Raw genomic sequence first — 22,466 nt, 5'->3', positions numbered from 1 at the left:
CTCAACTTATCTTGGCAAAAATTAAAACCTGTATTGATGATAATGACATTTTGAGTCCTCTTCTGGGCTAATATGAGCACTATTTATAAAGTATTCCGATTAATTAAAATTTATCGGTGGACAGTAACACTTGGAAAAGGAAGCCTTTATGCAGCCTTTGTTGATCTTAAGTCTGCTTTTGACTTGATATCACGGCCCAAACTGTGGAGGGTACTGCAGGAACTCAGCTTGCCCCCGACCTTCTTTTCCTAATTGTGCGCCTCTACGAATACAACTATGACCACATTTGTTGGGGGGCGCTAGGAAACAAGACTGACCAGTTCCCGGTAAAGATGGGAGTACGTCAGGGTTGCGTTTTAGCACCTACGTTATTCTCACTCCTTATTAATGGTATTATTAGCTTTTTAGCTTCCTTTTCCACAGATGCTCCAGTTTTAGCAGGCACAAAAATTCCCATAATAATGTTTGCGGACGATATGCTTATACTGTCTAAAACACTGAGTGGGCTACAGCATTCGCTGTTGCATTTTGAAGGATTTTGCTTATTGCCTGGCCTAACAGTCAATAGTTCAAATAAAAGTTCATGACCTTTAAACCACATAGGTCATTTAATGGGGGGTAATGGATGGGCAATCCGTGGATCAGGTTGATGCATTACTTATCTAGGCATCACCCTGCATAAACGACTTAGCTGGAGGCCGCATATTGACACCATGGCCTTAAAGCACATGCAGTTGGCCGGAGCCATGAAAAAAAGGAACATAAGACATCACTGACTAAGCCCCTTTACCCCGGCACTGCACATCTATATTATGGGGCTTAGAGAAAATGCATCCTCTAGCTTTCTCCGAGAATAAGTTCCTGAGTGGGATAACAAGCCTACATCAAAGTACCCCTATGATTTAGGCAGAAAAGCCATAGTAGACCTTGCAAGGCTATGCCCTATTCTCTTCTGGCGTAGAATCTGGCGTACCCCAGAATTGGCCATCTTTGCAGACGGTCTTAAAGATATAATGGAGGCAGATCACTTCCACAAGATTGGCTGGCTATGCAACATCAGATCATTACTAATTAGCATGGGTATGCCATCACTGTGGGATGATCCTAGTGCTACTGGGTTCCCACCAAAACATTTAATTAAGCAAAAGTACTGGGAACCGATGGTGCAAGAAGCAAATAGAATGAGCGATGCCACCTCTCTAACAGGGAAGTTCTAACAAATTAAACCAAATCCATGTTTTACTGTGACGTAATTAGTACTAAGCCGCTAGATCGCAAACTGTGTTTTCAGTTTAGAGCAGGCTGCTTACCTTTGAAGTCCTTTACAGCTGCATGGTCCACTGCGGCCGATGACAAATGTCTAAACTGCACTGACACTGAAGAATCATACGCGCATGTGCTGTTTGTCTGTCCGGCGTACGCTGCTCCCCGCAAAGCCTGGCTGACACACATTTGTAGGAACATGGGTACTCACTTGTTAAGTGTAGCAATGAGAATATTGTGTTCTGATCCATCAGTCCAGTGCGCAGTATCAGTGGAAACGTTTTTGAGATGGATGTGGACAATTAGATCTAGGCTCCTTTTGTACCTCTGTAAATGAAGTCTCCTACCGATAATAATAATAATATGCTATATTTAATTGCTTGGACACTTTTTTAAACTATCTATCAATTAGTAGCATTAATTTTGTCTATCAACATATAGTATATGCTCTTTTAATGTGTTTGATTATCTCTTTTTATTGAAATTTTCAATTTATTGTATTTTTTTTATAACTTGAAAAATCGTTTTTATGTGAATTGCTTTTGTGACATCTGTCGAATAAAGCTCATGTTGACTGACAGTTAAGCAAGGCCCAACCTTAAAAAAACAAAACCTATGAAAAGCAATTTTTTGGAAAGGCAAGGGTCAGTTTTGGTCATGATTCAAAATGGTGGCCAAAGATAAAATGGTGCCGCAAATGCAAATTTTTACATGAATAAGTGCATAATCAAAACAGCAAAAACAATTTTATTCTAACAAGGTCTGCTGCTGGGGACAATTCAGATGTCTGTCCTTGTGTTGCATCGCACTGTAAGAATGATGCTTGTACACCTAGATCCCATCTTAGTTAACCTGATGCACATGTTGACTGGCTTAAGCGCAAAGAAATAAAATGCTCAGACAATTTGGGAATGGGACTGGCTCAACAGCAGTGCTCACAGGCAGTACAGAGGCCAACCACACAATCCAGCCTATGAGATCCAACTGCCCCTTAGACTTTACCAAGGCTAACTGGGCTATTTCTGGGGTGATTGGGGAAGGCACATGGGCATTCAGCTACTGCACTGATAAGCTGGGCTTTTCACTGACAGTGCATTATCTAGTGGGTTATTTTCTGTTGCATACCCCACTTTACAGTTTAAATGCCTAACATGGCAAACCACCAAATCCAGCGCAAAGTAGCATGAACATACTTCAAATCAGTATTTCATATCAAAACTGCCTATCATAAACGTGGTTCCTGGTATTCTTTAGTCTTTATTGAGTGTATTAAGTCCCATAAGGTATCACATACTTCCTCATCAAGTCATAGGGGAAGGGCAAATCTGTGTGGTGAGCAAGAGATACTACTGTGTGGTGCCAGAGGCGCAATTTCTCAGGGGTAGTGTCCCATGTATCAGAACCTTATGTATTATAAGTGAGTCCACCGGTATTTTGACAGTATATGAATGCTATACCCTCCCACGCCTAATGGCTGGGTACTTTTACACTCAACAGAGCGGAGCATGAGAGCATAACCGCATTTGTACATTTCTATTTACATGTTTGAGGCTAGTAGTTTTGCTTTCACATTTGGATTTGTCAAGAGGTTCTCTTTGTGCTTGACAACCTTGATTAGAAAGTTGTGATGTTTTAACTCTCAAATCTCTTGTCCCTCCATAAGGAGAGAAAACACAATTAAAATTATGTGCAAATACATCGTATTTTACTTTGCTTTCTTTTCCACATTTCCACAGATCGCTAGTCACCTGGATGATGAATCTGATGTTGAGGAAGAGACCATCCTCATCCAAATCTCTCAGCTCCTCAATACAATTGCATTACACCATAGAAATACTGATGAGGTAAGCGAGGGGGATGTGAAACAAGGTGGGTTATTTAACTAGGTGTATAGAAAATATAACTTGCAGAATGTCCAAAGACTCCTAAATTCCCGGGTGATCTTCATTATCCTCCGGCTCAAATACAAGCACATTTTTGTAAAGCTCCCTCTGCTGCAGGGTTGTATGTTGGAACCATGCAGGCATTTATCACACCTGCCTTAACAACGTGTTCTGAACCACGATTGCATGTTTGAAACGCATTGCTTTACCAGAGAAGTCGTTACAATGAATTGCCTTAGGGAAAGCGCTGGACTTTGGAATAGTAAAATTTACTATTCCAACTCCATTATGTGCAACAGTAGGGAAAGTGTTGGCCTTAAAGTCCAAAATTAGTCCAACAACGCTTTCCTTTAGGCGAGGCATCGCAACTACCTGTGTGGTAAAGGAATACATTGTAAAGATGCATTAGTGAGTTGGATCACATTGTTAATGCACACAGTGGTTCGAGATACGATGTAAAAGTTGTGTCCTCTGATGGAGGAATGGAGGTCTGCTGTCCCATGCAGAACTTCCCAGGGTTTGGAGCATTTGTACAAGAGTACCAATTGAAACCTACCTCATTCATTTGAATGAGGCGGAAGGGCTTGCAGCTTCTTCTAAATAGACTGAAATGAGACTTAATGGTACATCGGTTATATTGCATAACTTTGCTTCTCAATTTGCATCTCCTATTTGCTACCTGTCCCATGATACATCAGGCACCAATATTTCATATCAACATGGTTGTTCATTCCCAGCCATTGCTTTTCGTATTCTGGCACATTCCTAAAGATGACTCTATGAAGATTCCAACAGATAATGAGCTAATTTGCAAACTTCAGCTCACTTGTAGGGTTTTTGGAAAGTAACATGTTTCACACATTCTCTGCACATAATGGGTTCATTTTGATTGGATGCAGAATCCCAGATTGTAGCATTAAACACGGTTAGTGCTACATCAGTGTAATACTAGGCATCTGCCTTGGACCCCATCAGCGAGGAATTGTATCAGCAAGGGGATGAATCAAATATAGCCCCATCTCTTGGATATGGGAGCTTGCAAAATGCCCTATGAACTAAATAAAATGCCAAAAACCCTCCCACCAGCCATGATTGTTTATCTGTGGGAATAAAGCCTTATTAAATGCTAATGATACAAATAACACGTTCACCACTCTTTCTTGCAGGACTTTTGGAAAGAGATTTTGCTCTACATGCTGGAAGAGGGCTATACTTCATCTGTGCCAGCACTGTGCCAGATGGTACTTGTTGTAGATAAGAAAGCAAGCATCAACTTTAAGGAATGTGGTGAGTCTTAAACATCCTACTCATTGATGCCGTGGGATCTACCATTGAAGGTGGTTAATGCTTCCTCCTCCTCTCCCCAGATTCCCTCATATTTAGTAATGATCTGGCATGAGGTGAAGAACCAGTCCATTAGCTCAGGAGTTTGGTTAATTTACTATAGTATGTGGGTGTCATTCTTTCAATAACAGTGTTTGCTCTCACTTTAGTGATATATGTATCTGTGTTGATGTTGCTGCTTTCTATATAATAATAAATCTTCATTCGGAAGTAGTCACATCCATAAAAGATTCAAAAAAATATAAAATATAACTATAAGAAGAACTTGATTACATTAAAAGAGATACTGTGCAAATTTGCATGGTCCAAGCTGACGTCAGTCGCATCTTGAGCTTCTTGATCTAAAAGAATCCCTCAGGAAATTTGTGGCAACAAAAAGGGTATGGTTGTTAGGCAAAAGCTGCAAATGCATTACTACAACCCAGGCTTGTCTAAATTTCATGGCTTTTAAAAGGAGCCTAAGAATCAATCTCCTGGGGTGGGGAAAATATTTACATAAGAAGACAAAGTGTAAGGTGTCCTGTGGCGGCCAAAAGTGTGGCAGGGTATGCTCAGACGTGAGTCCCTTGCTCACTTTGCCACTGGATTCAATCAAGCCGGGCTGAAGACGGCTGGAATGCCAGAAACCGGTCCTCGGAAGCTTGTTTCCGGGCCAGGGAAGGCATGGCTTGGCAGTTTGGGCTGGACTGTTCCCATGAGGCACAGGGTCAGACTAATTAGCATATAGCCATGTCTGAACTGGGGGGGCAGAGTGGGCTAAAGAATGGTGATGGATCAAACCCAGATCTTTTGACTGGGTGTGAGTGTTTGATTGGTTTAGATGCTCCGTCCATTACCACCCCCTTTTGTACTGCTTTTGGCCGCCATAAGTGTGGCAGGGTATGCTCAGACGTGAGTCCCTTGCTCACTTTGCCACTGGATTCAAGCAAGCCGGGCTGAAGACGGCTGGAATGCCAGAAACCGGTCCTCGGAAGCTTGTTTCCGGTCCAGGGAAGGCATGGCTTGGCAGTTTGGACTGGACTGTTCCCATGAGGCACAGGGTCAGACTGATTTGCATATAGCCATGTCTGAACTGGGGTGGCAGAGTGGGCTAAAGAACGGTGATGGATTAAACCCAGATCTTTTGACTGGGTGTGAGTGTTTGATTGGTTCAGATGCTCCGTCCATTACCACCCCCTTTTGTACTTCTATCTGTGACTAGCATAGATGCCTCCCCTGGTCGCTTAAAGATAATGTGCCCGGTGATATGGGAGGGTCCGCCGCCTTGTTCTCTATATACTTATTGTAGTTTGTCAGCCATAAAGTTACTTTCTGTTGGTTTCAGCTCTTCATCTGGTTATTACCCTCACGCCACTTAAATGCAATGTGCTGACTGTCTCAGGTTTCCACACTCTGTGAGACTTCTCAGGCCTCTAATGGTCCTCTTCAAACCTTGGAGTATTCTTGCTCTCCATGGAGTTACCTATCTCTGGTATGGTGATCAGACCTTTCTGGGTATGGTACCTATTTATACGCTTTTACTTTAGTCAGCCGCAAAATGGATGTATTTTATTTCTCTATGGAGTTACTTTTGGTTATGATATTTGTCTCTTCAATGTTTCTGGTTCATTATTTTGGACTTCAGATCCAGACTAAATTGCTAGTTATTGGCTCTCACTTGACATATGGACCTGATAGACAGGGAGGCCTACTCAATGAGGGTAAGTGAAAATAATTATTTGGACTGACTCCAAGGTCAAGAAGTAGATTTGCATCATGTGGTGAGAGCCTGTAATTGAAAACTACATTTCCAGAGCTCCAATTAGCAGTCCCCACTCAACTTTCCAATGAATATGTTGATAAAGTACAAGTAACCTGGGCAGATGGTATCATTATCTATTTCTTTGTCACTCATGTAAAGGGTCCTAAGCAGAACAGAACAGGCAATTATGTATTCATTATAGCCTGCTCCCCAGGTGGTTAACATTATTAGAAAATGGTTATGCAAGAACATGTTTTGGAGTCCTCTTTCTGTTGGGATATCCGTTGTGGCAGAATGACTCCTCTTTAGCATGGTCCATTCAATATGTAGGGCGTGTCCACGGCTCCTGTTGCATCCTCTCTTATCCCACTGTAGTCTTCTGTCACTCAATGACAGCTGAAGCAGGACCATTGCATGACAGCTTAGGTAGCATCTTCTGCGGCTGTCATCCTTGACAGCAATTGTTGGGGTAGGGAGGTGGAGCATTGTAGCACAGACCATTGAGGTACTGTATACCACTAGCAGCATCCTTTGTGGTGGGGTTGTCTTTGTCAGTATCTGCAGGGACATTAAAGCATCCTCATGACCTCTAGTGCCTTATTGAAATACCACCCATCACTCCATCCTCTTCTTTGCAGATACTACTGAGTGTCTTAAGTGTGTTTGTCAGCCACATGTCTTCCTTTGGCAAGTGTTGCTCAGTATTTTATGGACTGAGTATGACATGTCTTCTTTCTTTTGTATCTAAACAGCTAAAGGAATTCCAATACACAGCCTCTTCATAAGATTGCTTGTGAGTATCCACCCCCACCATATTCCAACAGATCCCTCTCCTCAAGTTCTTTGCTGGCATTTCTATGCAACCTGCCCATGGAGAGCTTGCATTCAACTCAGCTTTTATCCTTTTGAACTTGATGGTTTTATTTCTAGTCAATTGGTTATCAGTAAGACATACTATTGATATCACACAGAAACAGCCAAAATGAGGTATTTAGTACTGTATAGAAAACAAGGTAGCATTTCCAGATGCTTTAAAGACCAGTGAGTATTCTCTTGCTGAATTCTTTGTTGTGGGTTTTCAGGTCATTTCTTCACATCCTCGCTGGGATGTCGAAAAGGGAACCGCTGTCTTGGCTCTTCTCGAACGCCTGATTCCTGCAAACTACCCGTTTTTAGCGAGGCTCATCAGAATGAAGATCCCCCCATTGATAACATATTTGGAAGGTGAGTTCCCAAAGCACAAGCCATTGAGCACCCAATTTAAACAAGCATTAATGGTATTTCAAACAAGCATTGACAAAGCTATTAAGCCTGGTGTTGGCTGCTAGTTTTTAGGCTTTGTCCATGTTTGTTTTTTTTCACAGTTTTTGTAAGCCTTTACTGTGGGAGGAGATGCCAGGTACTCAAAAAGCCCACATTCCCTTAGTAGTCCCTGGAACTAAAGAAAAATACTTTGTGGATGTGCTCCTTGTGACCCTCACGGGTGAGTAGTGCGCTCTACAAGTGTATTGATTGATTGATTGAAAAAGCAGAATGCCATCACTTACAGTGAAGTTAGCTTAAGGCTGATTTGGCCCATGATGAATGCTGTGGAGGGCAGAAGAGAATGTGAATGATATGAAACAATAGGTCAGCAGATGAGGAGGTCGAACTATGAAGTGTTATAATCATTTTGGTCTTGGTTATAATAAAGGAGTATTTTTCTATATGTACGTAATTTTAGAGCAGGTATGCACTTTTTATCTCTGAACCACGACGGCCATCCCCTATGTGATCAAGGCTGCATCTGACAGCCAAATGCTTTCAGGCTAAAGCTCTGTAAAAATAGATCTTCTGCAAACAAGTGGTGTGGCAGCCTTTTGGTTATATAAGAAAGGAAACCAAAATATATAAACCTAAAATTACAACCAGATATAAGGATGTAAGAGTGACATCAAGGGCACATGAACAACTGATGACATTGAAGTCAAATCCCAGGACAGGCTGAGCCAACAGCCAGATTTTGCACACTTTGAATTGTGTGACTCTACTTCTGCTAGTGCTTGGTATTTAAGCCCATGGCATTTGAAATGTTGCCTGCTGTTCACTTTTACTTACATATTTTTTTTTCCCAACTGCTATTTCAGCTGCAACTGAAAGAAACTTTGACTTGGAACAGTGGAAATGCGCGCTTGTTTCAGTAAGGATTAATTGCTAATGAATGTCACACATGGCTCTTAACGCATTGTCTTTCATATTCACTCATTTAGAGTGAATTATTGCAGATATTAAATTCACCCCATCATAGTGCTGTTCTGCTATGTGGTTGCAATATGTTCACCATATGCCTATTGTTTCTCTGGATTGTGAATGGGCACGGTGAGGGAGAAGCCAATCTCGGTACACAACTTTTTCCTAGAATGCAATATTTACCAGAACCATTTAAAACCTCATTGGCCATATTCACATTCAGAACCTTGGAATTACGTGCTTACTGCAGATAGTCCTGTATGTATCAGATTTTATCTCCATGTTTTACCTACATAAATTACAGGCACTGCAGTGATTATTGCATTAAATCAATCTGACTGTTTTTACACAGGGTTCGAAATGTAGCCCCGTGTTGGAAATCATGTCCTCTGACTCTTTTTGTCCCCAGGATAGTCACACTAGCACAACATTCTTCTTTCCCTGGATTGTCACAATATCACTCTTCCGGGCCTGCCAACTGCTTTTCACATAATCAGAATGTTTATATTCTGCAATCAGTTTGGCATGTGATCAGTGCTCCCCATATTCATCTGAATTGTTACTCTGTCACTGTTCTAGTGTAACCTTGTAATGGCCAGGTTATAACTGTCTCTATTCAATCCTTGGTTATCGCACTCCTACTTGGTTCCTTTGTAACAGTGTATTCTTTGCCAGGTCATCACACTTCACTTTGCTTTTATTGTGCTCCTGTGAGGTAATTTTCTTTTCCTTGTGTTCAGTCTTCACCCTTATTAACACTACATTTTCATTCAGCCCTAACTCTGGTGATCTAAGAGTATATGGAGCAGATTTACAACCCTGTCCGCCCCTTTTGCGTCACTTTTCCCACTTTTCCCATGTTAAAAGTGGCTCAAGGGGCTTGTAAATCAGCCCCTAGAGGTTTGCATTCTGCTCCTAAGTATATGATATAGCTGCAAAATCCCCATGTGTTTTCTGTCTGGATGGCTGCACTGTAACTCTTTTCACAATAATTTGCAGGTAGCATGCTTTTGGTGCGCATGTTTCTGTGTAAATCACTGCCACTGTAAAGGCATCCTATTTCTTCTGACCACTGATTTCACACCACACTATTTACGTGCTGCTCTATGTGTTCTCTGGTTCTTCTGTCCACACATTATTTCATCATTACTGAGGTTGTTGTCAGCTGAAGTTTGTTTTCCCATATCTTCTCAAAGTCACTGCAAACATCAGCTGTGGATACTGCATTAATGTTTATATTACTGCATTAAAGTCTCTCACTGTTTTCTTTTTAGTTCCTGGGGACTATCCTGAAGCAAGCACCATACAGAAAATGGCATGCCTTTTTTATGGAAGAACTCACCGCACAAATTGACAGTTTTGCCCATCATGAGAATGAGGAGGTTAGTGCTCTCAAGGGTCATTTGGAAAGGCAGTTTAATACAAAGTCAGAGAAGGATATAACTTTGTATTCCAATCGCACTGTGATTGGTAAACTACACTTGTATACTATGGGTGCACAGCACTGGAATTAGTCAGTCGGGAAAATCAGGTATGGTTCTCCAACTCCCTGGAAAAGCCAACGTTCTTAGAGTCAGATGGAGATAAACACCATGAGGTAATTCCTCTCCACCTGGCTCGTTAGGAGACACCACATACCAGGGCTATACTCCTTGCCCTAATGGATCTTCTTTAGCCAATAGGTATTCTTCATTAGAGCCACTCTCCATTCAGTGGATGTAAGGTCATATTCATGCAAAAGTCAGGGGAGCTATTGTTCCTATTGAAAAGCAAGGATGAAAGAAAGGCAGACAAGAAGGGGGAACCCTAAGGATTATTTCTTGGTGCCCTCACACATCAATGAGGATGTCATGCTTCATAGTGGGCGTGCTCCTTGTAAGGCCATCACTGTAATGCTCTGTGGGCCCCACGAAGAGTCGCTTTAGCGGGGATCTTTTTATTTTTGCTGTCTGATGAAAAGTGTCTGTGTGAGGGCATTTTGAATGTGAGGGGTGGAGTGAAAGTCTAAAGTGAAGGGAAGGGAGACTAAAACTATCTAAGAGATACCAAACTGGACCTTAATGTGATGGGTCCCTTGCAAGGATTAAAAAACATAATTTAGTAGGGTGATGTACCCAAGTAGCCTAAAGTGAGGGCAGGTCGCTATGTTTCACGCCCAATGGCCTAAAAAGGATCCACAATGCTTCTTCAGTACCTAAAAAACGGGTGGATAACCCTTTCCCACACCTAAGGCGTGACATCCAGTATAGGTATTCCCTCAAAAGAAAATACCCGGTTCAACAAGTTAAAAATTGATCATCCAATCTAGAAAATAAATGAGAATATAAAAAAAAACACACAGTAAGCAAATGTTTTGTATATGGTCCAATGATTCACTGGAATCGCTTTTCCAGCTCACTGTATCACATTGTCTCCAAAGGTACAAATGTTCATGCTAATATTGGTGCTGATCAGTCACCACAATGTGAAAAATGTGAAAAACACACTTGTACTTACAATATAACAGATAAAGCAAGTGGACATACGTGGAACAGACAACATAAAACCAATCTCTGGTGGTGTTACACATCGCTTCATGAGTGATTGGTTGTCTTCAGGTGTGAGTGCAGGGTCTTACACTTTGATACAATGTATTATGCCCCATAGTTCAAAAGCACAAGAGTCTATTCTCCTCTGCTTTAAGGTGCAGGTAATTGGAGTGATTTTTACAGGTGTGGTGTGTGCATTTGCGGGAAGAAGTGATGACCAAATGGCCAATGAGGAGAGGAGGGGTAACCTTGAGCCAGTAGGAGCAAGCCCCTCACGTGCTGGTGTAACAGAGGTATCATCCCTCATTGGCGGCCATCTCAGAGTGTGTAGTGCTGAAATGCTGGTCGACCCAAAGTCAACCATGGTTTTTGAAAGGTGGCATCTAAGCAGTAAACTAAGACAGTTGAAGGTTTTCTTAATGGAAGGTGATGGTAAGAGAAATGTATGGGGCACCTAAGTGCCCACGCATATATAGTGACGGGAAGCAAGTCAGGTGCACATAAGTGCTTGCCATCCCTCATGGATTATTCTAGGCATATTGGCGTCTATGTTCATGTTGTAAATATGGGCGGTCACATTTAATAAGTAACAAGGGCGGCTAAGTGGTCTACTGCCAATGGATTTGCATGCTTGGAGAGCACTGTTGGGCAAATGGCTAATGAGGATAAGAGAGAAGAGTAGGGGTGTGCTAGAAGTCATAGGAGTGAGACCCTCATGTGCTGGTGTAACAGAAGTATCATCCTTCAGTGGTGGCCATCCTGGAGTCTGTGGTGCGGTTAAATGTGGGCTGGCCCAAAGTCATCAATATTATTAGTAAAACGGCGTCTAAAACAGTAGACTAACACAGTTAAATGTTTTCTTATGAAGGGTACCACCTCATTGTTTCCACAGAAACATTTGTAGTAATGAAGAAGATACCCATGGCAAGTCGCAAAAGGCTTATCATAAGCACTGCTTTTTGTGGTATATGAGACTCTAAAGCAGGTATGTTACATGGTCTCAATGGTGAAATGGTAGATCAGATCCCCTGTATGGCGGCATGTCAATAAATCCATTGTAAGGGAGTATCTGATTTAGCAGGAGACTGACATGGGAATTACACCTTGCACCAAGGGATTTCATCATTCAGACATTTGCTGTTCATGGAGAGGCAGAAAATACACCATTGCTCCCTTCTGAAAAGTTTTAACAGGACTACATGAGTTACTTGCCATACATGAAACAAATTTGTTTACAGTGTGTCTTCTTTATTTTCTAATTTAGTTTCTAGGTTGGATGATCAATTTTAAAATTTTTGAACAAGAAGTTTTTTTCTAGGGCAATACCTACACTGCATATTACGTCTTAGGTGTGGGGTAGGGTTACCCCCCCCCTTTTAGGTTCTGAAGAAGCACTTTGGATCCTTTTTGGACCATCATGCGCAAAACATGTTGACCTGACCACACTTACAGATTTAGGCTACTTTGATACATCATGTCCCTGTAATAGCCCCTACCAAATTACGTTTTTCAATCTTGCAGAGGGAACCATCACATTAAAGTCCTGCGTGGTATCTCTTAGACTGTTTTAGTCTCCCTTCATTTCACTATACCCATTCACTCCACCCCACACATTCAAAATGCCATCACACTGGCACATGTCATCAGATAGCAAACCTAAAAAGGTCTTTGCTAAAGCGACCCTTCGTGGGGCACTGCAGCACCAGCCCTATGAGGAGCACATCCTATGATGATATAGTACATCTTCATGGATGTGTGATGGCACCAAGATATAATCAAAGGGATTCTCCCTTCTTTGTCAGCCTTTCTTTCTTCTTTGCTTCCTGAAAGGAACAGTACCTCAACTGCTTTTTGGATTAGCAGTTTCGGAGCATAGGTACTGGACCTTTACTGGCTCCCAGTCCTCCCTCTTCATTGTTTTGAGTCATATTCATGGCCATATCCAAATCTCTACAATGTCCAGAAGGTATAACATGACATAACATAACAAACATTTCGCTCAACTCATTAAGAGTTGTTTCATAGTGTGAGTTGAAGACATGTGTAGAGTGAATCAAAGATGAATACTCCTCTATAAGTATTACTCTCATAGAGTGGGCAGGAGTTTCTTTTCATTCTTAACTCAGACTGTCTTTAATTTACTCCTATATTAGGGTTTTATTTTCCGGTGCCTCGGGAAGTGCCTCGCCGCATGCGATGATACTGAGCTGATCTTACGTTACCTTCGAAAGATGTTCAATTCTACTAAGTTTATTACAACTCCTCACCATGCAGTAAGTATCAAGTGTATTTCTATTCCCCTTAGGTAAAATTTGACCCTGTATGACCAGAACAAGCACATGGGGAGTCTTACGGAACTGAAGAACATCTGGGTTATATTGTTCTGGAATGTAACTTCATTAAAGGAGCTTGATGGTAAATTAATGATAACAGGAAACACCTTCCTCACTTAGCACATCCTGTCACCCAAAAGTGTGATATCTACCCCATGGATAGCCAAATCATATCAGAGTGGAAACCCTCCGCAGAGTGGATGAAGAGTAAGCTAGCTGAAACTAGAAGTGTAGCGCCTTTGTTCGGGTTACTACTGCTGCATTTCATCAGGGATTATTTTTGCCTCTTTAGGTGATCCGTCTTGATGGACACAAGTGAATTATTTATATAAATCAAGCTTAATCAATGTAGCAGATAAATGGGATGACGATCTAAAGCTTTGTGAAGCTTTCAGAAAAGCCCAAATAGATAACAGAGCTGTCTGTTTCTACCTGTTGTCAGAGGGGGGCAATATTTCAAAGAATGAAGGACAGAGCAGAATCTGGTATAATCCCTGCACAGTACCCTTGAGGAAGAGAGGATAAGCATTCCTTCTAAAGAAAGTGCACTCCTTCTTCCCAAATGCTTGTGTACTAAAAAGTCCTTGCAGTTTCTTTAGGTGAAAACCAGAAAGAACTAAGTTACAGAACACAAATAGTGACTGAACTCTCATCTTATTGTCCATAGATGTTTCTTCAGTAGCATGGTAAGGACACTCCAGCATAGTTGTATAGGGGGTATCCTTAAATCATGCTTTCTGGAAACTGAATATATTTGCTTTACTAGTGGAGAACCATTTGTAATTGCCAGTTGTAAACACTGAAGGTCCAATCAAGAACCGTATCATTATAATTTCTTTCGAATATGGAATCTCTATTCCTAAATGCCTGTGTTTGGTTAATGTTTCCCTAATGCTGTGAGTTGTCTTTCACTCTTTGCAGGATATAATAATTGGATTTCAAACATGTGCCAAGACTCATCCATTCGAAAGCCGTCGGGTGATTGAAGAGTACAAAGGCTATCTTTTTGCTATTGACCTGGTAAGAACCATGCATCTCTTTTTTTCTCATATTTCCAACTTTCCTCAGCAGTGGCGATTCACATCTATAAAAGTGTAATTTGCAATTAGATAACAGTTTACAAGAAAGAAAAGCAAAAATATGTCTAAAGGCGTAGGTGGTCTACAATACCGAAAACAAAAGAAATTTAAATATTTATTTTGAATGGGCTTATGATACCAAATGCAACAATGTCTTAAATTCACTATAAACAACAAGAACATTCAACCTTTACTTCCTCCTTTGCATTACTCATGACTTCAGAAGTGATAGAGCACAAAGGGAAAGGCTGCCCTCCAAGGCGACTCGCATTTAGGAATCAATACAAGACAGGGTCTAAGACCGGTCCCTGCACTCCGAGGTGGCGGAGTACTCAGGATCAAACACCAGGCCTGGCTAAAGGCTGGGCTCTGTATCCACAGGATACACAATACAGTTACATTGAGGAAAGGGGAAGGGCTCTGTTCATAACTCCAGTTGAAATAGTGACTGGCTTAAGCCAGGAGGCAACCTTCACTGGCCCTGGTGTGTTGTGCTACATTCAGGACATCCTGGGGCCGAATAGCAAAGGCAATCTGAGACAAAAGTCTAACTTTACAACTTTTGGTATTCACAGAAGTTATTTATGACTTTTGGTATTCAAAGAGGTCATTTATGAGTCGTATCTATACGTTTGCAGTCGGGCCGGAATCTTCGCCTCTGTGCCAAACTCTACACACCCAGGCCTTACTCTCCGGCTGGGGCCGTACTCTCCAGCTGTGGCATTACTCTCCATTTTGAGTCGTTCTTTCCAGCTCAGGCCGGATGAAGTGTAATAAATGGGCTGGAATGCAAAATTTACAAAAAGGAACATTAGGAACATGTGATAAATTGTAGAGGAGGCCATTTAAAACAGTCTGGCAGGGAAAAGGGTATGGCCAGACACTGCATCATGACCCAGATAAGTTTGCTCCTCTGTATCATGGTACAATTTGTGCTTACCTCAGTGTTGACTGTAGTGTAAACACTACAGTCAACACTTAGGGCGCTCCCCTTAGTGTTGACTGTAGTGTTAATACCAGAGAGTGTGTGTGTGTGTGTGTGAATAAGAGCTACAGTAGGAGTAATGGGACACATTAAAGTTAGGTGCAGTGATAGACTCCAGGTTGTGTATATTGTGCCAATTATGGAACAGTTTTTGTTTAATGTTAGTCTTAGGGATACCTTTATGGCTAGAGATGAAGTATGGGTTTGATACAAGGTATTGGTAAATGATTTTCTTAAGGTTAAGGATACTTTGCAGGATTGAACTAGGTTTACGTTTATGGAATGTAGGTGTAAATTATGCTGCTAGTGTTAGGGGTTTTGTGTTTGGGTTACATTGCATAAGAGTAATGGGCAATTGATGAGGATAGCGTTATCGTTAGGCATAGGATTTGCAGTTCGTGTACCTGGTTCGTGAATGAGAAAATGAGCTGGGTGTCGGAAGCGTGGAATACTATCCTGAGTCTGTGTTTTCTGACAATGGTGGCAAGAAGGACCATGCAGATGTTGAGGAGCGTGGGGCTGTGAAGGACTGGGTTCTTTTGGACCCAGCGGTGCCAGGGCACAACACCTGAAACCTTCGTGGGTAACCTGCTCCGGCGTACAAGTCACAGAGACACGGGACACTTCCTTCGGCGTCAAAGAGTCAAGGTTTATTTACTGCAGGGAACACAGAAGTCACAGGAAGTACATCGAGTGTAGTTCGGGGAGACTGCTTCAAATTGTATCTGTGGATCGCTCCTTTTATACAACTTTTACCCATATGATAACATGAGACACAATAGTTTACAACCTGGTTCCCACAAGTCGCTCTTAGAGGGGTCGTTTAGATCACTTTGAAACATACAAGGTCCGGAACATAAGTGCGGAAACATTTGGCGGTTCCCAACTGTAAAAACCCATCTTCCCACCATTAGCAAATTCCAATCAGCAGTAAAGTAGATCGAAACAAGAACGAAGACAGGTGCAGAGGAAGACGGAGACAGTGGGGAGATCGGAGAGGGTGTAAAAAAGGGGGTGTCGAGAAGCACGAGATACAGGCATCAAAGGGACGTGCCTAATGAGATGCACGGCTGAGACAATAAGCTCGTGCGGCAAGATGAGCCTCGAGCGGCGCCGTCTGCCTTACAGTAGCAACCCCCTTGTCATAAAGACACTTTCAAAGAACATGTGTCTTCCGCCATATCTTGGAAGTCCCAGGGTCGCGAAGCGGACAGTGTCCGTTCGCTGGCTACTTGAGGGCAAGAGACAAAATGGATGCCGTATCTAAGATGGAACCCGTGGGTACAGATGAGAAACCCACATAACAAACGAACGGTTTAAGTTAGCACAGCGAAACTGCGCACGCTTACTAAACTCGTCATTTGTGGTTCATAGATACTAGACTCGACCATATTCGTGCGAGTTGAAAACACCACTTACAATTGTCACGGAACCTCAGACGCTCCTTTTGCCCTCATGTAGGCAAGCACTAGTCGGAATCATACTCGATATTCATCAGACCATCAAGATGTCGTTGTAGCATAGCTCTGTCCAATCGAGTCCCCTTGGTAACAGATGGTTGTCTCATACACGTCGTAGCACAGAGGCCACATAAGGCAGGACCACACTGCACACAAAGGCAACACGTGAACAGGAACACTACCACAACCCCGATGATCGTCAGAATCTTCCAACCCCAAGTCGACATCAGGCCCCAAAACCAACCGAATAGCGTCCAATCCCCTACATCCACGTGTATGGATTCGGAGATCTTATGCAACTTCGAGATGGCTTGATAGACAGTTGGAGCATTATCAGGTATGAAAATGCAACAGCTCGAATGGATCACTTTACATACCCCACCGCGATCTGCTAAGACAACATCTAAAACCATACGGTTTTGTAATGTCATAAGTCTCTCCGCCTGAAGTTCTGTGGTGATATTACCAAGGGCACTGGCAGTAATATTAGCTGTCGATTCTACCACTCGAGTCAAATGTCTCAGGTTCCTACTGTTAACCATAGGTCCCCAAAACGGGAGGAAACCCTTGAAAAAGTCTCCTGCCTCTTGACCGGCAGTATCCTCTTCGCTAATTACGCCTCGTACAACTCTAGTCTTATGATAATCGGCATCTATAGTAAACGTCGGAGGCAACAGATTTGCAACGAAACATGAGCCCATGAAGTCTGCGGGCAACCATGTGTATGCACGATCATGACAGATGAAGTACGTACCCTTGGCAGCCAGAAACACGGGGGTCGGGGACATTGGCAGAACGTAACTTTCAGTGCAAGCACTTACTCCAAGTGAGGCTTGCGAGCCACGACCCACAAGACAAAGATTACCAGTGTGGGGTACGACCCATATTGGAAGCGAGCTTTTAAGCTGCTTTTCATGAGTGAACATACTATATTCCCCTCTACTTAGGACCCTATAGGCTTGTACCTCTTCTTTAGGGATGAGAAAAGCATCATGGACCTCGTCTTCCATGTCCTCTATAGCCATCGATAACAGCCTCTGATACGAGGTAGGACCAGAGTATGGGGAACGTTGTTCTGGAGTGGGGTGGAAACCCAGTGCGCTTCGAAACATTGTTTGGAATGCTCGAGCTGACCCTTGGGAACTATACGGTAACACCAGATATGGAATTCCCTTACCAGTAGTATGTGGCATCAACCCACACACCCAACAATTAGTAGTGTTAACCACTAACTGATGCTGATGGAGGAGCTGGATAAAGGAATTGTTGCGGAATTCTACACGTCTAGCCTGTTCGTGTTCCGGTAACATATGAAAAGAATGGGGAGAAGCAGTAGAAGTAAGGTTAGGGTAAGGAGTAGGAGTAGGGGTAGCAAGTAAAAAGTAAGACATAGTGTAATACACCCCACCCGCCAAAAATGCAGAAGCAGTTAAAAACAAAACAAACAATTGGGATACAAAACATTTAGTACGACTAAGTTTCTGCAGCTTGACTCTATATGCCTGAGCTCTTTCCAAATCATTCAGCTTCGAAAATGCCATTTCCCTACGACCGTCCGCAACGTTTCTTGACGCACTTCGTTCTGTGCAGCAGTAGTCAATCCCCAGGAGTTCCTAGGAATCGACGGCCTTTAACCTAGCGTCAAGACCTACTGTCCAGAAGGAAGTACGCGCGCGGCCCTACGGCCCTCAATACACAAAGTATATGTAGCACAATATTTCTCAGCTGTGGAAGGAAAAAGATACAAAGAAAAAAACTCAATATATGTACAAAACAATTTTCAATAATACGATTGTCCAAAGCTGATCAGGGGAAACGAGGATATTGCAGTTATCAATTTCAGCAAAGCAAGCAAATTTTATTTGTCCTTAGTATGAGATCTCAAAGAATATCGATGTTTCCCGGGACGTGTCTGCTCGTCGAACAAAGGATCTGTTGAAGAGACAGCGTCCTGCTGATCAGTTCGTTGGTCTGGTCTTGAGTCTTTTGCTGACAAGTGTTCAACAGTGGCTTTCTGCTGCGCTGAGGGTTCTTCAACAAGCTGTGCGTCGCTAAAAGGTACAAACGCCGGCAATTTTTCTGTTTCTGTTGACGCAATGCCTTTCCTCACCCACGGGTCTGCTGACAAAGGAATAGGGACTCGCTTACAGTGGGTAGCATGTACCCAATTTTTCCGCCCCTCAAGACGAACGGCAGTCCTCGTGGCCAGGAGCACCTGGTAAGGTCCGGTAAAGCGGGGGTCCAGATTCTTTTTGCGTGAAAAATTTCGGGTAACTACCCAATCTCCAGGCTGGAGCTGGTGGCCTGGACCCTCCGTCTGCGTCGGCAAGGCGTCGTAAACCTGTTGATGAATTAACCTCAGTTTAGCAGTCAAGTCATGTAAGTAGTCAATCAACATCGGAAACTCAAGATCAGAGAATACACCTGGCCTAGGAACCCCCCACACATTCGCAGGACGGCCGAACACTATTTCATAGGGACTGAGCCCTATTCGGGAGTGTACAGTCGCCCTAGTTGACAGTAATGCTAGAGGCAAAGCATCAGGCCACGAAAGTCCAGTCGTAGCTTGAATCTTCGCTAATTTTAGTTTAAGGGTGCCATTGTACCCTTCAACTAATCCAGCTGACTGGGGATGATTGGCGCTATGGAATTTCTGATTGATTCCAAGGCCCTTACACACACTCTTCATCACACTTCCAACAAACTCACTTCCGTTATCTGACCACACGACTCTAGGCATTCCATACCGAGGAAAGTATTCCTTCAGTAGGATTTTCGCAGTAGACAAAGCAGTGTTGTCCTTGAGGGGATAGGCCTCGATCCATCGGGAGAATGCGCAAACCACAACCAAAACATATTTCAGGTTATTGCATCTCTCCATATGGATGAAGTCCAATTGGATCACCTCAAAGGGATACGAAGGAGGAGCAAAACTGCCAGGAGGAGTTGGGGTTCCTTTGCCAGGATTGTACATTATACACACCATACAATTCTTCACCAAACGTTCAGCACACTTAGTAATTCCATCACTCTTCCACACATCAGCCAGCAACTTACAAATACCTTTCGCGCTAATATGTGCTAACCCATGTGCCATTTGCACAACGGCCAGTACATACGCATCAGGCAACATCCATCTTCTCTGATCCGACAAATCAATCCAGCAACCATTCGCATCCAACCTTCCCGTACTTTCTTTCCACTTCATCTTTTCAGTCTCGGTGGCCTCATTCTGTATTGCTTTCACACTCTCTATGGTATTCTCACACATACTTGATTCTGTAGGCCACCTAACCGAACTCGTCACATACATTCGAGTGCTAAGGTTCCGGGCAGTCTCCTTAGCAATTTCGTCTGCAAACGCATTACCACGACCAACATCATCCGTCACTTTACGATGCGCACTACACTTAACAATTGCAACTTGAGCAGGCAAAGTCAATGCATCCAAAAGATCGTTCACAAGCTGGCCATGCTGTATTTTCGTGCCATGCGACGTCAAGAAACCACGCTCTCGCCACAACCGTCCAAAACTATGCGCTACACCGAAAGCATACTGACTATCGGTGTACACATTCACACGTTTGCCTTTTGCTAATACACATGCTCTAGTGAGAGCAATCAGCTCTGCAGCCTGGGCAGAATTCTGATTCAATCTCGCAGTCTCAACAACAGTATTCAATGTCACCACAGCATAAGCAGTAGTCACATCACCATTCGGCAACTTAAAACATGACCCATCCACATACAGGATGCCATCCGGGTCTTCCAATGGGGTGTTTTTAAGGTCCACTCGACCTTTTGTTTCCTCTTCTGTCCGCAAGTAACAGTCATGTTCTGCTACTTCATCTGACTCTGCACTAATTGGTAACAAAGTTGCCGGATTTAGGACATTACAACGTTTTATCTGAATGTGGCTTGCCAAAAGCGTCAATTCGTACCCAGACAACCTCGCACTCGTCAAGTGCTGAGTTTGCGTACGATTCAACAAAGTATCGACTGCATGCGGAACCATCACCGTAAGCATATTATCCATGACCAATCCTGCTGATTGTCGGATGGAGACCGCAGCTGCCGCAGTTGCTCTCAAACAACTCGGCAATGCTCTAGCTACTGGGTCTAAGGTCGAGGAAAAATATGCGCATGGACGTTGCTTACCACCAAAAGGTTGCGTTAAGACGCTTAAAGCACAACCTTCCCTCTCGTGAACATATAACGTGAACGGTTTACTGTAATCAGGGGTACCTAACACAGGAGCCGAACACAATGAATCACGCAGTTCAGAAAAACTTTTCTGACATTCTTCCGTCCATGGTAAAGGAGTTGAAACATCCTTGCACGTAAGAGCCACCAATGGTTTCGCTAGCAATGAAAAATTAGGAATCCACTGCCTGCAGTACGACGTGATACCTAGAAAGGCACGCACATCTCTTTGGGTTTGTGGCACAGCCATTCGCGCAATCGCTGCAATTCTCTCTGGGGTCAATCTCCTTCCCTCCTTTGACAATAAGTGACCTAAATAGGTTACTTCTTGACAACAATATTGGAGTTTAGAAGGTGACACCTTGTGATGTAACTCACAGAGATGTTGCAGCAACGATACCGTAGCAATTTTGCAGATGTCCTGAGTATCAGCAGCCACCAATAGGTCGTCGACGTATTGGATTAAAGCCGCACCAACCGGCAACCTAAACGCATCTAGTTGACCCTTCAAAGCTTGACTGTAAATCGATGGACTTTCACAGTAGCCCTGAGGAGCGCGTTTGAAACGGAAGCTACGCCCACCAAGAGAGAAACCGAAAAGGTCCCTGCTCTCTTCGGCAATCGGGATGCTGAAAAACGCATTTTTCAAATCAATCACCGAAAACCATGAAGCTGTAGCTGGAATCAGAGTCAGTAGCGCCGTGATGTCAGGCACAACAGGGAATTGAGGAACCACAATTTTATTTACCTCCCGCAAATCGATAACAAAACGATAAACAGGCGGTTTGGTAGGATCAGTACGTTTAAGAATGGGCAGTACAGGACTATTGCACACGTTTCCCCGAGTCTCTTCAATGACATCTTTCTCGATCAAATCATAGATGATCGCTAACAAAGCTCGTTCACCATCAAGGGAGATACGATATTGGGGAATACGTGGCAATCGCACATTCGATTTCAACTGAACAACATAAGGGGAGATATCAAGTAGGCCCACATCATTTGGACCCGTCGCCCACAAAGACGCAGGAAGAGAATCCAATTCCGGTGGAAGCTTATCGAGTGACAAGTACATGGGAGAGACTACTCTCTCTCCGAACGTAAGCTTTACCCCCGCAGGGGAACAATACAAAGTTGCATACAAACGTTTAAGCAGATCCAGACCCAAAAGATTTTCGCCACAACCAGTGGTCAAAATTAACGGAGCTTCGAGCTCACGAGGCCCAATTTTAAGGGGCAGAGGGCACGAAACTGGATTGCTAACGGGGGCGCCAGAGAATCCAACGGAAACATTTGTTAAGCCAGACAAAGGTGCGCCAGGGAGTTTCGAATGCATGATAGAACTTTTCGCTGCACCAGTGTCCAACAGAAAAGGCTCAACGACGCCCGATGTAGCAACTGCGACATAAGGCCCTCTC

At 43.2% G+C, this 22,466-nt stretch overlaps 1 protein-coding gene across 1 annotated transcript in view; it reads left to right on the top strand.

Moving 5' to 3' along the window:
• The window catches only part of LOC147663427 (maestro heat-like repeat-containing protein family member 1), a 114,295-nt gene that overhangs the window by 62,433 nt on the left and 29,396 nt on the right, over positions 1 to 22,466 (top strand). Inside the window, exons 8-15 of the mRNA XM_086950468.1 lie at positions 3,000 to 3,107; positions 4,313 to 4,433; positions 6,984 to 7,024; positions 7,314 to 7,455; positions 8,358 to 8,410; positions 9,735 to 9,842; positions 13,142 to 13,261; positions 14,243 to 14,341. Coding sequence (XP_086806594.1) covers positions 3,000 to 3,107; positions 4,313 to 4,433; positions 6,984 to 7,024; positions 7,314 to 7,455; positions 8,358 to 8,410; positions 9,735 to 9,842; positions 13,142 to 13,261; positions 14,243 to 14,341 — 792 coding nt within the window. The remainder of the gene's footprint in view (positions 1 to 2,999; positions 3,108 to 4,312; positions 4,434 to 6,983; positions 7,025 to 7,313; positions 7,456 to 8,357; positions 8,411 to 9,734; positions 9,843 to 13,141; positions 13,262 to 14,242; positions 14,342 to 22,466) is intronic.

This window comes from Lissotriton vulgaris, unplaced genomic scaffold, assembly GCF_964263255.1.
Source record: "Lissotriton vulgaris unplaced genomic scaffold, aLisVul1.2 SCAFFOLD_395, whole genome shotgun sequence".
NCBI classification, from domain to species: Eukaryota; Metazoa; Chordata; class Amphibia; order Caudata; family Salamandridae; genus Lissotriton; species Lissotriton vulgaris.
This window is presented reverse-complemented; position numbering and strand designations above follow the sequence as displayed.